The sequence below is a fragment of the Danio rerio genome, chromosome 10, assembly GCF_049306965.1.
Source record: "Danio rerio strain Tuebingen ecotype United States chromosome 10, GRCz12tu, whole genome shotgun sequence".
NCBI classification, from domain to species: Eukaryota; Metazoa; Chordata; class Actinopteri; order Cypriniformes; family Danionidae; genus Danio; species Danio rerio.
The window spans coordinates 46,063,285-46,077,160 of record NC_133185.1 but is presented as its reverse complement, the minus strand read 5'-3'; the positions used below and the strand labels follow the sequence as shown (position 1 = coordinate 46,077,160).

At 34.3% G+C, this 13,876-nt stretch overlaps 1 protein-coding gene across 4 annotated transcripts in view; it reads right to left on the bottom strand.

The window, feature by feature from the left end:
• Positions 1 to 13,876, bottom strand: part of trim69 (tripartite motif containing 69) — a 29,832-nt gene that overhangs the window by 13,465 nt on the left and 2,491 nt on the right. For 2 of the 4 annotated variants that reach the window (XM_073913470.1, XM_073913469.1), the window contains exons 2-3: positions 5,274 to 5,916; positions 3,035 to 3,130 (exon numbers count right to left, since the gene is read on the bottom strand). In XM_073913470.1, the coding sequence (XP_073769571.1) occupies positions 3,035 to 3,130; positions 5,274 to 5,906 (729 nt within the window). In that variant the 5' untranslated portion in view covers positions 5,907 to 5,916. Of the gene's footprint in view, positions 1 to 3,034; positions 3,131 to 5,273; positions 5,917 to 13,876 lie in introns of those variants that run through there. The other 2 variants (NM_001302246.2, XM_009305642.4) reach the window with 2 other exon arrangements.

Here is a 13,876-nt window from a genome sequence, read left to right as displayed (position 1 = left end):
AAGGTTTCTGTATTTATAACCACCACCTCAGAGAATATTGGGGGTCACGAGTCACTGGCATTGTCATTTTGGGGGTCGCGGGCTGAAAAGTTTGGGAACCCCTGCTGTAGACAATGCTTAAGGGGGCTAATAAAATTGACTTTTTTTTTTATTATTAAAAACTGCTTTTATTCTAGCCAAAATAAAACAAATACGACTTAAAATATTATAGTTAAACATCATTTGGGAATTATATGAAAAAGAAAAAAAAATTCACAGGGGGGAGAATAATTCTGACACAACCAATGATGTTTTGAATAGGATGTGCTAGAGTTGCAGAATAAAGTGTTGATGGAAAAAATGGGTCTTTAGCTTTTATTATAAACTGCTAAAGATTTTAAAACAATAAAACATCAGTGGAAAAATAGGCAATGCGCAGTAGGTAGTGCTGTCGCCTCACAGCAAGAAGGTTGCTGGTTCGAACCTCGCCTCAGTTGGCGTTTCTGTGTGGAGTTTGCATGTTCTCACTGCCTTCGTGTGGGTTTCCTCCGGGTGATCCGGTTTCCCCCACAGTCCAAAGACATGCTGCAGGTAGGCTAAGTTGTCCGGAGTGTGTATGTGTGTGGATGTTTCCCAGAGATGGGTTGCGGCTGGAAGGGCATCCGCTGCGTAAAAACTTGCTGGATAAGTTGGGTAAGTACATTCCGCTGTGGCGACCCCGAATTAATAAAGGGACTAAGCCGACAAGAAAATGAATGAATGAATTTGTCAAGTCATCTTAATAAACAGATATTGAGTGATATATGTGTATCCAAATGAAGTCAAAATGATTAGCTTCTGTGAAATTTAAATGTTAAAATAATAAAGTAGAGAAAATAAAGTCATGTTTAACAGAGCAATGTAATTTATCACAATATTGTGTATTATATTTTTCTGCTGGTTTGCTTAAAAAGTTCTGTATTTAAAAAATGATTTTCCCCCTTTATTTTTTAAAATGATTTTCTACAGAACAAATCACTGACTTGTCCAATGACTTGCCTAATTACCCTAACTTGCCTAGTTAACCTAATAAACATAGTTAAGCTGTTAAAGTGCCCTTTAAGCTAGTATCTTTGCTATCTAAAATAATATGAATAAAATCTATTTATAAAATAATATATGTATATTTGTTAACAAAATCTTCTGTCCATTAAACATCACTTGGAAAATATTTTAAAAAGAATGAAAAGTTTCAGAGGAGGGTTAATAATTATGTTTAAAGCTGTGTATACCTAATTTGTACTAGTATTTTTTTGCTGGAAAGTATACATTTTATTGCATTGTTCTTCCAGCTATTCCACCATCTGCAATCTATCTTGCTTGTTTAACACAGAATACTTTGGAAAATCTGTATTGAGATCTGTATTGTGAGAATGGGGTCAGCATTGTTTTTTCCACCGCAGAGAATTAGGTTTGGAGCTGATGAATCACTCAGCAAAACAAAACAGGTTTTAAAGGAGCAGTTCACTAAAAGGAAAATCATCTCATCATGCACTCAGACTTTACTTGTTCCAAACATGTATGAGGTCCTATCTTCTGATATTTAAAAAAAAAATGTTTATTTCCTGCCTCCAATGTAAACAAAAGAAACAATGGACGTCAGCGACCACCATTAACTGTTTGGTGACCAGCTGCTTTTCAGAATGTTGTCTTTTGTTTTCAGAGGAAAAAACCACTTGCTTGACAACGAAATGAACAGTACATTATTGCTCTTTATTTAAAAGTAAAGGTGCCATGAGGAACCATAAAGGGTTTTTTCAGTTATGCCAGTGATTTATAGTGTACTCATGGTGTCCGCTGGGTCTTAGAATGTACTAAAAGTTGATAAATACATAATGAGAAAATGAAGGCCCTTAAAAGGTATTAAAAAGTCTTAATAGCATTTTGATGAGGTCTTAAATGTTCTCCAAAGTGTTTGACTTTAAAAAAGCATAAATATATTTATTTTCCTCCTAATATTAACAACAGCATGCTCGATCCATACGATCAGTTCGGGGCGCGGCGCATCCGCCCAAGCTCCAATCAATTTTTTTTTTCTTTCTTGAAGTCTTATATTTGGTTGGTTACTTGCATGTCATTAAGAAATTTAACATAGATAACATGTAAAAAGTTACTTATGAAAGGAAAATGGCAACAATGAGCATCTGTAACTGTAGTTGCCGGGGTGCTTAAATGGATTAAAATGGGTTGGATTATCACTGTTATTGCGCTGCTGGAATTGTGTCCTTGAGCAATGCCTGCTGACTATTTACATATGATTCTGGCAGTGACATACTTCTCAGACCAGTCAGTAATCAGCAGTGTGTAGACATCATGTTTTGGTAGTGGTATGACTTACTTGGAACCTCACTCAAGGTGGTACCTAGAAGAACTAGTGGTATTAGATTCAGAATTCATTGGTAAAGCCCCCAAAAGTGAGCCATACTGAACCACACCATACCGTAAAAGCAGCGTTTAGTAGGCCCACACAGAACCTGCACACATTTCCACACATTTTTTTTTATCTACAGTATCATTAAGTTTATTTGTTTACTTATTTAAATGTGTGTAAACATCTATTCATTTTATTTTTATGTTAATTTCAGTAATATTATTAAATAATATGCAAAATACTATAAGATTTATTACAATACAGTTCGTAAAGTAATGTTTCTTCTTTCTTTTAGTAGATATATTTTATGAAAAACTTGCTTTGTTTACCAAGCAAATTGATCTGAAATTAGATTTGCTTGTAAACGTTAAATTACAAAGTTTAAATTTATTATTTTTATTTCATGTTTTACATTTTTCACATAAATTTACAGATTTAAAACAAAAATCGGTGCAGAAATACCAAAAAATGTCAGCAGATTCTGTCTGGTCCTGTCCTTTAGGTACATGAAGTATGTGCACCATTTGAAAACTTTCTTCATGAAACCATCCATCCCAATGAGGAAGATTTATTTTTTAAAGTGTATCCTTTAAAACACCTCTGAATCCAATTGAATTTGGAGTGCTGCGAGTGTGTTAAGTTCACCTTGAGTTTCTTGACCTCCTCTTCAGTCTCTCTCTCGCACTCCAGAGCCGTGTTGAGCTCTTTCTGAAGGGCGTTTGCAGATGTAGTCAGAGACGCCTGTTCAACACAAACACACTGAGCTCTCAGCTGAAACCGAAAGTGCAAGATCTGTACACACTCTCAGAAATTAAAAAAAGCAAAACCTGTCACTCAAATACTGTCCAGTTGCTTTTCATTTGATGAGCTGACTTAAAAAATGAGCAGACCTATTGTTTTTGAAGCAGTTAGTAGATTCAATTAAAAGAGTGGGTATACCTGTTGCTTTTAAACCTGATAAGTAGACTTTTCTTTTAAAGTGTGTAAGCCTGTTGCTTTTGAAGCGATTAGTTGACTTTACTTTTAAAAAGTTGATAAACCTGTTGCTTCTAAAGCGATTAGTTGACTTTACTTAAAAGGTGTCAACCCTTTTCTTCTAAAGCGATTAGTTGACTTTACTTAAAAGGTGTCAACCCTTTTCTTTTAAAGCAATTAGTTGACTTTACTTTAAAAAGTGAGTAAACCCTTTTCTTTTAAAGTGCTAAGTAGATTTTTTTTAATAAAGTGAGTAAACCTGTTGATTTTAAAGCGATAGTTGACTTTACTAAGTGATTAAACCTCTTGATTTTAAAGCAACTTTACTTAGAGGATAAACCTGTTGATTTTAAAGCGATTATTTGACTTTAAAAAATGGAGTAATCTGGTTGATTTTAAAGCGATTAATTGACTTTAAAAACTGAGTAATCTTGTTGATTTTATAGCAATTAGTTGACTTTAAAAATGGAGTAATCTTGTTGATTTTAAAGTGATTAGTTGACTTTACATAAAGTGAGTAAACCTGTTACTTTTAAAGCGATTAGTTGACTTTATTTAAAGTGAGTAAACCTGTTGCTATTAAAGCGATTAGTTGACTTTACTTAACGTGATTAAACTTATTGCTTTCAAAGCAATTAGTTGACTTTACTTAAAGTGAGTAAACGTGTTGCTTTTAAAGCGATTAGTTGACTTTACTTAAAGTGAGTAAACGTGTTGCTTTTAAAGCGATTAGTTGACTTTACTTAAAGTGATTAAACGTGTTGCTTTTAAAGCGATTAGTTGACTTTACTTAACGTGATTAAACTTGTTGCTTTTAAAGCAATTAGTTGACTTTACTTAAAGTGAGTAAACCTGTTGCTTTTAAAGCGATTAGTTGACTTTACTTAACGTGATTAAACTTGTTGCTTTTAAAGCGATTAGTTGACTTTACTTAAAGTGAGTAAACCTGTTGCTTTTAAAGCGATTAGTTGACTTTACATAAAGTGAGTAAACCTGTTGCTTTTAAAGTGATCAGTTGACTTTACTTTGTGATTAAACCTGTTGATTTTAAAGCAATTAGTTGACTTTACTTAAAGTGAGTAAACCTGTTGCTTTTAAAGAGATAAGTTGACTTTACTTAAAGTGAGTAAACCTGTTGCTATTAAAGCAATTAATTGACTTTATTTAAAGTCTATAAACCTGTTGATTTTAAAGTGATTAGTTGACCACTTAAAGTGAGTAAATCTTAAAATTAATAGGTAAAGCAACTATGTTCATATTTATAGAAATCAGGTTAATTCAACTTAACAGTTTCAAGTTAGAATAAGTTTACTTGCTTTTTTTTAAGTAATCACTTTTTACAGTACATTTGCCTAAACTAAGTTAAATTAGCATAGCAAATCAATTGTGTGGGAATTCATCTTCCAAGCATACTAAGCTACACCAAATATTTTTGGATTGTTTTCAGGAGCTCCACTTCCCACCTGGTACCTCTGTTTGCAAGGGAATAATTGCAATACTTAACAGTTTCATGTTACAGCAAGTTTTTGCACTTGTAAAGTATAGTTAATAGTTGACTTAAGTATAGTCCACTCGTGCAACTTGTGTAAGTGATCCCTTTTACAGTGCATTTGCCTAAATTAAGTTGAAATAACACAATTCGAGTCAAATGTTTTAAGTATTTGTTTTGAGAAGCTCCACTTCTTATCTAGTGCTTCTGTTGTAAGTGCTTAAGAGTATTTCAGAAGTGAAAAATACTTTATTTAGTACAGTCCTTATCACTATTTAAAGTGCATTTACCTAAATTAAGTTGAAATAACAATCCAAATCAATCAAATGTGTGGAAATGCATATCATAATTAAGTATATTAAGTTACACCAGCTGCTTTCTACAGTATGTTGTATTGTTTTCAGAAGCTTCTCTTCTTACCCGGTACCTCTTTTGCGCATCCTGCACGCAGACCAGTGTATGAGCGCGGTGGTCCTGGGAGATCCCGCAGACCAGACACACCAGCTCCTGGTCCTCCTCGCAGTACAGCTTCAGCTCTTCTCTGTGGCGCATGCAGAGTGGCGCAGTAGGAGCCGGCTCCGACACAGCCCCCAGCCGGACCCCGCTCTCCTCCATGCCCTGGCAGTAGCTCTCCACGATGTTGGCCACGATGCGGTTCGGCCTGTAGCTCTTACCGTGAAACACCTTCCTGCACTGTGGACAAGACCCAGATCCAGCCTGGCATTTAACACGAGGGCCGCTCCAGTAGCTGGTGATGCAGGCTTCACAGAACGTGTGGTCGCAGGGCAGGGAGACCGGCTGCTTGAAGAGATCCAGACATATAGAGCAGGTCAGATCTCTGCTGAGGCGCTGAGCTGAACTTTTGGACACCCGAGGAGGAATCTCAGGCCTCAGCTTTTGCTTGTCCATCTTGTTCTGTGCTGGGAGACTGCTGGACATGCTTTGTTCTGTCCGTCTCGCTCTTCTCGACTGACTTTCCTGTTGACTTGGAGAAAGAATAGGGGGCGTCTCTGGATTTTGATCCTGCTGAAAGTTGGCAGGAGTTTCACGCATGACGTCAGACCTACAGGCGGGGAAGGAGAGATTGTTTATTTTTAGAGGGAGCCGCACGGATTGGTTCGAGTGTATGAAACTTTTACTGCACACATACGGCAAGCTGGTACTCGTCCAAAAACATTTTAATCCTCCTTCATGTGACTTGTGTGCATGTCAGCACAAACTGCTCTGTGAGTGAAACCAGATGTGCCCTACTTTTCTCCTCCCCTTCTTGCTCTTTATTTTTTATTTTCAAACTTTTATGAAGAATGTGAGCTTATTTAGATTGGATGTGATCATATAGTGAAGTGGTCACAAGGATGTTTTACTTTATATCTAATCTAGAAGAAGTAATAATATAATATTGGCATTATATCATAAACATTATTAAATTATATTTTATTTTATTTTATTTTATTTTATTTTATTTTATTTTATTTTATTTTATTTTATTTTATATTGGGCGACGCAGTAGGTAGGGCTGTCGCCTCACAGCAAGAAGGTCGCTGATTCGAGCCTCGACCAGCTCGGAAGGGCATCTGCTGCGTAAAACAAATGCTGGATAAGTTGGTGGTTCATTCCGCTGTGGTGACCCCGGATTTATAAAATGACTGAGAAATTTTTTTTATTTATTTGTTTATTTGGCAGGGACAGTGTACATTAATTAGCATTTCTCCCAATGCACCAGAATTAGCCCGAAGGCTATTTTTCATCTGTTGTTCCATTATTTATGTTATATTATATTATATTATATTATATTATATTATATATATATATATATTTTTTTTTTTTCAAGTGATCAGATGTCTTTTATTCTCTGTAGATGCAGCTACTAAAGTTTTTTTTTTTTTTTTATTAGAATATGCAAAAATAATACAAATACAAGAAAAAAAAATCAACAAATAACAAATACAAAGCAACGAAACAAAAACAAAACAAAAACAAAACAAAAACAACAACAATATAGTCATGTACTGGTATGTGCTTGAGTGTGTGCGTGTGAGTTTGTTTATGCATGTAAAGATAACTTAAAAAAAAAATTATATTATATCATATTATTTTATATTATATTATATTATATTGTATTATATTATATTATATTATATTATATTATATTATATTATATTATATTATATTATATTATATTATATTATATTATATTATATTATATTATATTATATTATATTATTGTATTGTAATATATTATATTGTATTATATTATATTATATTGTATTGTATTATATTATATTATATTATATTATATTATATTATATTATATTATATTATATTATATTATATTATATTATATTATTGTATTGTAATATATTATATTGTATTGTATTATATTATATTATATTGTATTGTATTATATTATATTATATTATATTATATTATATTATATTATATTATATTATATTATATTATATTATATCATATCATATTATATTATATTATATTATATTATATTATATTGTATTGTATTGTATTATATTATATTATATTATATTATATTATATTATATTATTGTATTGTAATATATTATATTGTATTATATTATATTGTATTGTATTATATTATATTATATTATATTATATTATATTATATTATATTATATTATATTATATTATATTATATTATATTATATTATATTATATTATTGTATTGTAATATATTATATTGTATTATATTATATTGTATTGTATTATATTATATTATATTATATTATATTATATTATATTATATCATATCATATCATATCATATCATATTATATTATATTATATTATATTATTGTATTGTAATATATTATATTGTATTATATTATATTATATTATATTGTATTATATTATATCATATTATATTGTATTGTATTGTATTGTATTGTATTATATTAATTATATTATATTATATTATGTTGTATTATATTATATTGTATTATATTGTATTATATTATATTATATTATATTATATTATATTATATTATATTATAATATATTATATTATTATATTATATTATATTATATTATATTATTATATTATATTATATTGTAATATATTATATTATTATATTATATTATATTATATTATATTATATTATATTAAATTATATTATTGTATTATATTATATTATATTATATTGTATTGTAATATATTATATTATTATATTATATTATTATATTATATTATATTATATTATTTTATATTATTGTATTGTATTGTATTGTATTGTATTGTATTGTATTGTATTGTATTGTATTGTATTTTATTGTATTATGGGTGGCATGGTGGCTCAGTGGTTAGTTCTGTCGACTCACAGCTAGAAGGTTGCTGGTTTGGGCCTTGGCTGGGCCAGTTGTTTCTGTGTGGAGTTTGTATGTTCTCCCTGTGTTGTTGTGGGTTTTCTCTGGGTGCTCCAGTTTCCCCCAGTCCAAACACATGCGCTTTAAGTGAATTAGGTAAACTAAATGTGAATGTGTATGGGTGTTTCCCAGTACTGGGTTGCCTCCAATGCATAAAATATATACTGGAATAGTTTGTGGTTCATTACGCTGTGGCGACCCCTGATAAATAAGAGACTAAGCTGGGAAAGGGACTAAGGAAAATTAATGAATAAATGATTATATTCTCTTATATTATATTATTCATTCATTCATTCATTTTCTTGTCGGCTTATTCCCTTTATTAATCCGGGGTCGCCACAGCGGAATTAACCGGCAACTTATCCAGCACGTTTTTACGCAGCGGATGCCCTTCCAGCCGCAATCCATCTCTGGGAAACATCAACACACTCATTCATACACACACTAATACACTACGGACAATTTAGCCTACCCAATTCACCTGTACCGCATGTCTTTGGACTGTGGGGGAAACCGGAGAACATGCAAACTCCACACAGAAACGCTAACTGAGCCGAGCCAAGGTTCGAACCAGCGACCTTCTTGCTGTGAGGCGACAGCACTACCTACTGCGTCGCCGCCGTATATTATATTATATTATATTATATTATATTATATTATATTATATTATATTATATTATATTTTATTATATTATATTTTATTATATTAAATAATTATATTATATTATATTGTATTTTATAATATTATATTATATTGTATTTTATAATATTAAATTATATTATATTATATTATATTATATTATATTATATTATATTATTGTATTATATTATATTATATTATATTATATTATTGTATTATATTGTATTATATTGTATTATATTATATTATATTATGTTATATTATATTGTATTGTATTGTATTATATTGTATTATATTATGTTATATTATATTATATTGTATTATATTATATTATTTTATATTATATTATATTATATTATATTATATATACACTTTTACAGGGACAATTTCATATTTTCTTTTTAAATGGGCCAATTTTCTGATGCATATTCATGTTTTCATTTTAATCTCACTCTAATATTTTATTATATATTTAATAAAACAAAATGTAAATAGAAGAGCAAATTTTATGATGCATCGCTATATTTAACCTCCACATTTTTTATATTTACATTTTTAACTTCCAAAGATATTTTGGTGCATCACACAACCCAGTTACTTTAGAGTATTTTATTTAATATTTTTCCTCCCTCATTTTCTAATGCATCACAACAGTTGGTTCAGTATTAGTGTTATATGTATTTGTAAAAAGGCTAATTTTATGATGCGTATTTATATTTAATCTTAGTTTTGTTGCATGATAATTATCAGAGATTTTGTCTCTTTTATTTTGTTATTTTCTATTATTTCATTCAGTCATTAGTCCCTTTATTAATCTGGGGTTACCGCTTGTTGCAACTTATACAGCATATGTTTTACGCGGAGGCCCTTCCAGCTGCAACTCAATACTGTGAACACCCATACACTCTCATTCATTCAGGACAGCAATTTAGCCTACCCAATTCACCTGTACCACATGTTTTCGGACTTGTGGGGGAAACCGGAGCACCCGAATGAAAACGACGCGAACACAGGGAGAGCATGCAAACTCCACACAGAAATGCAAACTGACCCAGCCGAGGCTCAAACCAGCGACTTTCTTGCTGTGAGGTGATTGTTCTACCCACTGCACCACTAGCTACTTACCTTATTCTTTTATATAAAAATAATTTGTCTGATGCATCATTATAGGATCAAAGATGTGTCTCATTACTTATCAATCAGTCGTTTCCAAATGACATTCAGATGCATCATCATTTGGATATATTATGATCATAAAATCGGTAAAGAAACCCCCCTTCAGTAGTATGCAAGTCTGAGAGGACTCATTGAGGGTGACGTTAGAGACAGTTGTTTATCAGGATCCAGTGTCGCTGTGGTTTAGCGAATGTCTGCAGCAGTATCTGGCCTTATTGCACCTCCAGGGACACCAAGCTAAAAAGAAAGAGTTTTGAAGTCTCTTCCCAGGTTGTCGCTCGGCCCACGCTTCCTTCCTGCTCATACAGTATTGTTGAAGCTCAATTCCATATATCCTGCCTCTCTCCAAGTTCCCAGAAAAAAAGAGAGAGATTGAGCTACAGCTATAATTTGCAGCAGAGTAGAAAAGCCGAGCGGATGTATTGTGAATAAACAGAGATATTGCGGAGCGTCTCGTGGGAAACACAAAGTCTTGAGGGCTGCGAGTGACTCAGAAACTTGGCAGTCACGACAGGGGCTTTTAAAGCAGACTCTTTTACTGCTGTTTGCTAGGATTGGGAAATTCCACCCCCCCTTCAGCTGGAGTTTTGGGGCTGTAGAGGGACATCAGAGCCCTGCATTGGGATCTGCTGAGGTCTGCGGTTGAGGAATCTGCCAGAGAGAGTAAATCAACGGCACGCAGTCATGAGCGTTTAACTTGATGAATCACTGCAGGAATGTGTTGAGTGAATTAAACACACCTGAAGAGACGCTCTGTGTTTCCTGCTGTCTATCTGTTTCGACCTGCAGTGGAGGAATGCTTACAGTAATGCCTAAAATATGAGCTCATACAGTGATAGTCGTGACGTAATATAGCTTATTGCATATTAAATATTGTATATACACTTTATTAATATTAATTAGTTTAAAAATGGCGGCACGGTGCCTCAGTGGTTAGCACTGTCGCCTCACAGTAAGAAGGTTGCTGGTTCAAGTCCCGGCTGGGCTAGTTGTCAGTTCCCCTTGTCCAAACACATGCACTATAGGTGAATTGAATAAACTAAATTCTCAATATGAGTGTCTATGGGTGTTTTCCAGTACTGGGTTGCGGCTGGAAGGGCAATGGCTGTATTAAACATATGCTGAATAAGTTGCTGGTTCATTCCACTGTGGCGACCCCTGATAAATAAAGAATCTAGGCCGAAGGAAAATGAAAGAATAAATTAAATTGGGTGTTGTGTATGAATGCGAGAGTGTGAATGAGAGTGTTTGGGTGTTTCCTAGTGCTTGGGTTGCGGTTGGAAGGGCATACACTGTGTAAAACATATGCCGGAATAGTTGATGGTTCATTCGGCTGTGGCGACCCCTAATAAATAAAGGGGCTAAGCTGAAGGAAAATGAATCAAATTGGCTGTTGTGTATGAATGCAAGAGTGTGAATGAGTGTATATGGGTGTTTCCCTGTACTGGGTTGCATCTGGTAGGGCATCCAATATGTAAAACATATGCTGGATAAGTTGCCGGTTCATTCCCCTGTGGCGACCCCTGATAGATAAAGGGACTAAGTTGAAGGAAAATGAAAGAATGAATGAAGTTGGCTGTTGTGTATAAATGCGAGAGTGTGAATGAGTGTGTATGGGTGTTTCCCAGTACTGGGTTGCAGATTGAAGGGCATCCGCTGTGTAACTAAATGCTGGATAAGTTGGCGATTCATTCTGCTGTGGCGACCCCTGATAAAGGGACTAAGCTGAAGGAAAATGAAAGAATGAATAAATTTGACCGTAGTGTATGTATGAAAGAGTGTGAATAAGTGTGTTTGGGTGTTTCCTAGTGCTAGGTTGCGGTTGGAAGGGCATACACTGCGTAAAACATGTGCCAGAATAGTTGATGGTTCATTCCGCTGTGGCGACCCCTGATAAATAAAGGGACTGGGCTGAAGGACAATGAAATTGGCTGTTGTGTATGAATGCAAGAGTGTGAATGAGTGTATATGGGTGTTTCCCAGTACGGGGTTGCGTCTGGTAGGGCATCCAATATGTAAAACATATGCTGGATAAGTTGCCGGTTCGTTCCACTGTGGCGACCCCTGATAAATAAAGAGACTTAGTTGAACGAAAATGAAAGAATGAATGAAGTTGGCTGTTGTGTATGAATGCGAGAGTGAGAATGAGTGTGTATGGGTGTTTCCCAGTACTGGGTTGCAGCTTGAAAGGCATCCGCTGTGTAAAAAAATGCTGGATAAGTTGGCGATTCATTCCGCTGTGGCGACCCCTGATAAAGGGACTAAGCTGAGGGAAAATAAAAGAATGAATGAATTTGACTGTAGTGTATGTATGAAAGAGTGTGAATAAGTGTGTATGGGTGTTTCCTAGTGCTTGGGTTGCGGTTGGAAGGGCATACACTGCGTAAAACATATGCCGGCGTAGTGACCTCTTATATTCAGGGACTAAGTTGAAGGAAAATGAATGAGTATGGTCACAGTCTATTCAATACTTGCATATATAAACACACATGTGTGTATATATGATATTTTTTTCTGGGGACTTCCCATGGACGCAATGATTTGTATACCGTACAGACTGACTGTATGATTTATGAGTTGTTTTCCTCATGGGAAGTAAAAAATGTGTCCACAAGGTCAAAAAATTACTGGTATTGCTATACTTTTGGGTACATTTTGGCCCACGTTATGATGAATAACACATACACAGGCCCAGAATATTAAAGCAGACAACACGTACCCTATATCTTTTAACTGCTCAGTAAACAGCCTGGCGCTAGTAATTGAAAGTAATCGCGCCATCTTGTGGTCAGCGGCTGCAATCAATTAAATATTATCAAAAGAAAACTAAATCTTGACACTACACCAAAAGCCATAAAATGCTGTTAAACTGGAAAACAACAAAAGAAAAATAACTGAAGATAAAATACATTTTTGTCAGTGGCGTAGCGGACGGGCCCGCAGGGCACGCACCGCGGGGGGGCCCCGCGTCGTCGCGATTTTCAATAAACTCTTGGGAACAACTGTGGTCGGAACCAAAGTTCACACGTCTGTGTTCTCTGAACACCTCTCAAGCGGTGGACTACTTCATTCTGATTGCTTGCCGCCAATGTTGCCAACTTAGCGACTTTGTCACTAAATATAGCGACTTTTCAGACCCCCCTAGCGACAAATCTAGCGACTTTTTTGTGTGTTATTGGGGATTTTTTTAGACTGTCATTTGTCCATACTGTACCGTCCCTACTCTTCTCAACGAGCTGCGTGTGACGCCGCCGGCCCCTCCCCCGCCTCACTGCACTGACAGGCGGCCCAGTCAGTCCTCTACACAGCAGCCTCTTCCACCTGCAGCCCGAGAGCAGATCACCCCTCTGCGTACCGACGACAAATGATTTAGCACAGGCAGTGTGAAGGTATTTCCCTTGTACAGTCAAACCGATCTGCTTTTACTTTATTTTAACAATTGGACCGTTTATTCTTTTCTTGTTCACAATCACAGATATTTTAGTGACAATTTCTGAACTTGTCTGAGTTTATTACATATAAGAGATTACTGCACATTCACTACACATCTATAATGACATACTGTATTCAAACAGCAATACATTTAGTTAAATAAACATGTTTATATAAAGTGTAGTGCAATTATAATTACCCCTTTATTAATTATAGGCTGTTAAACAAACAGAAGCGGTAGAACGTGATGACGTCAGTGATATGCAAAATGACGTGTGACGCATCCCCCCCCCCTTCATCAGGGGGCCCGTCAGCAATCCCTGCAGGGGGGCCTCCGCATTTTGCGCTACGCCACTGATTTTTGTTTATATATTTTTAACT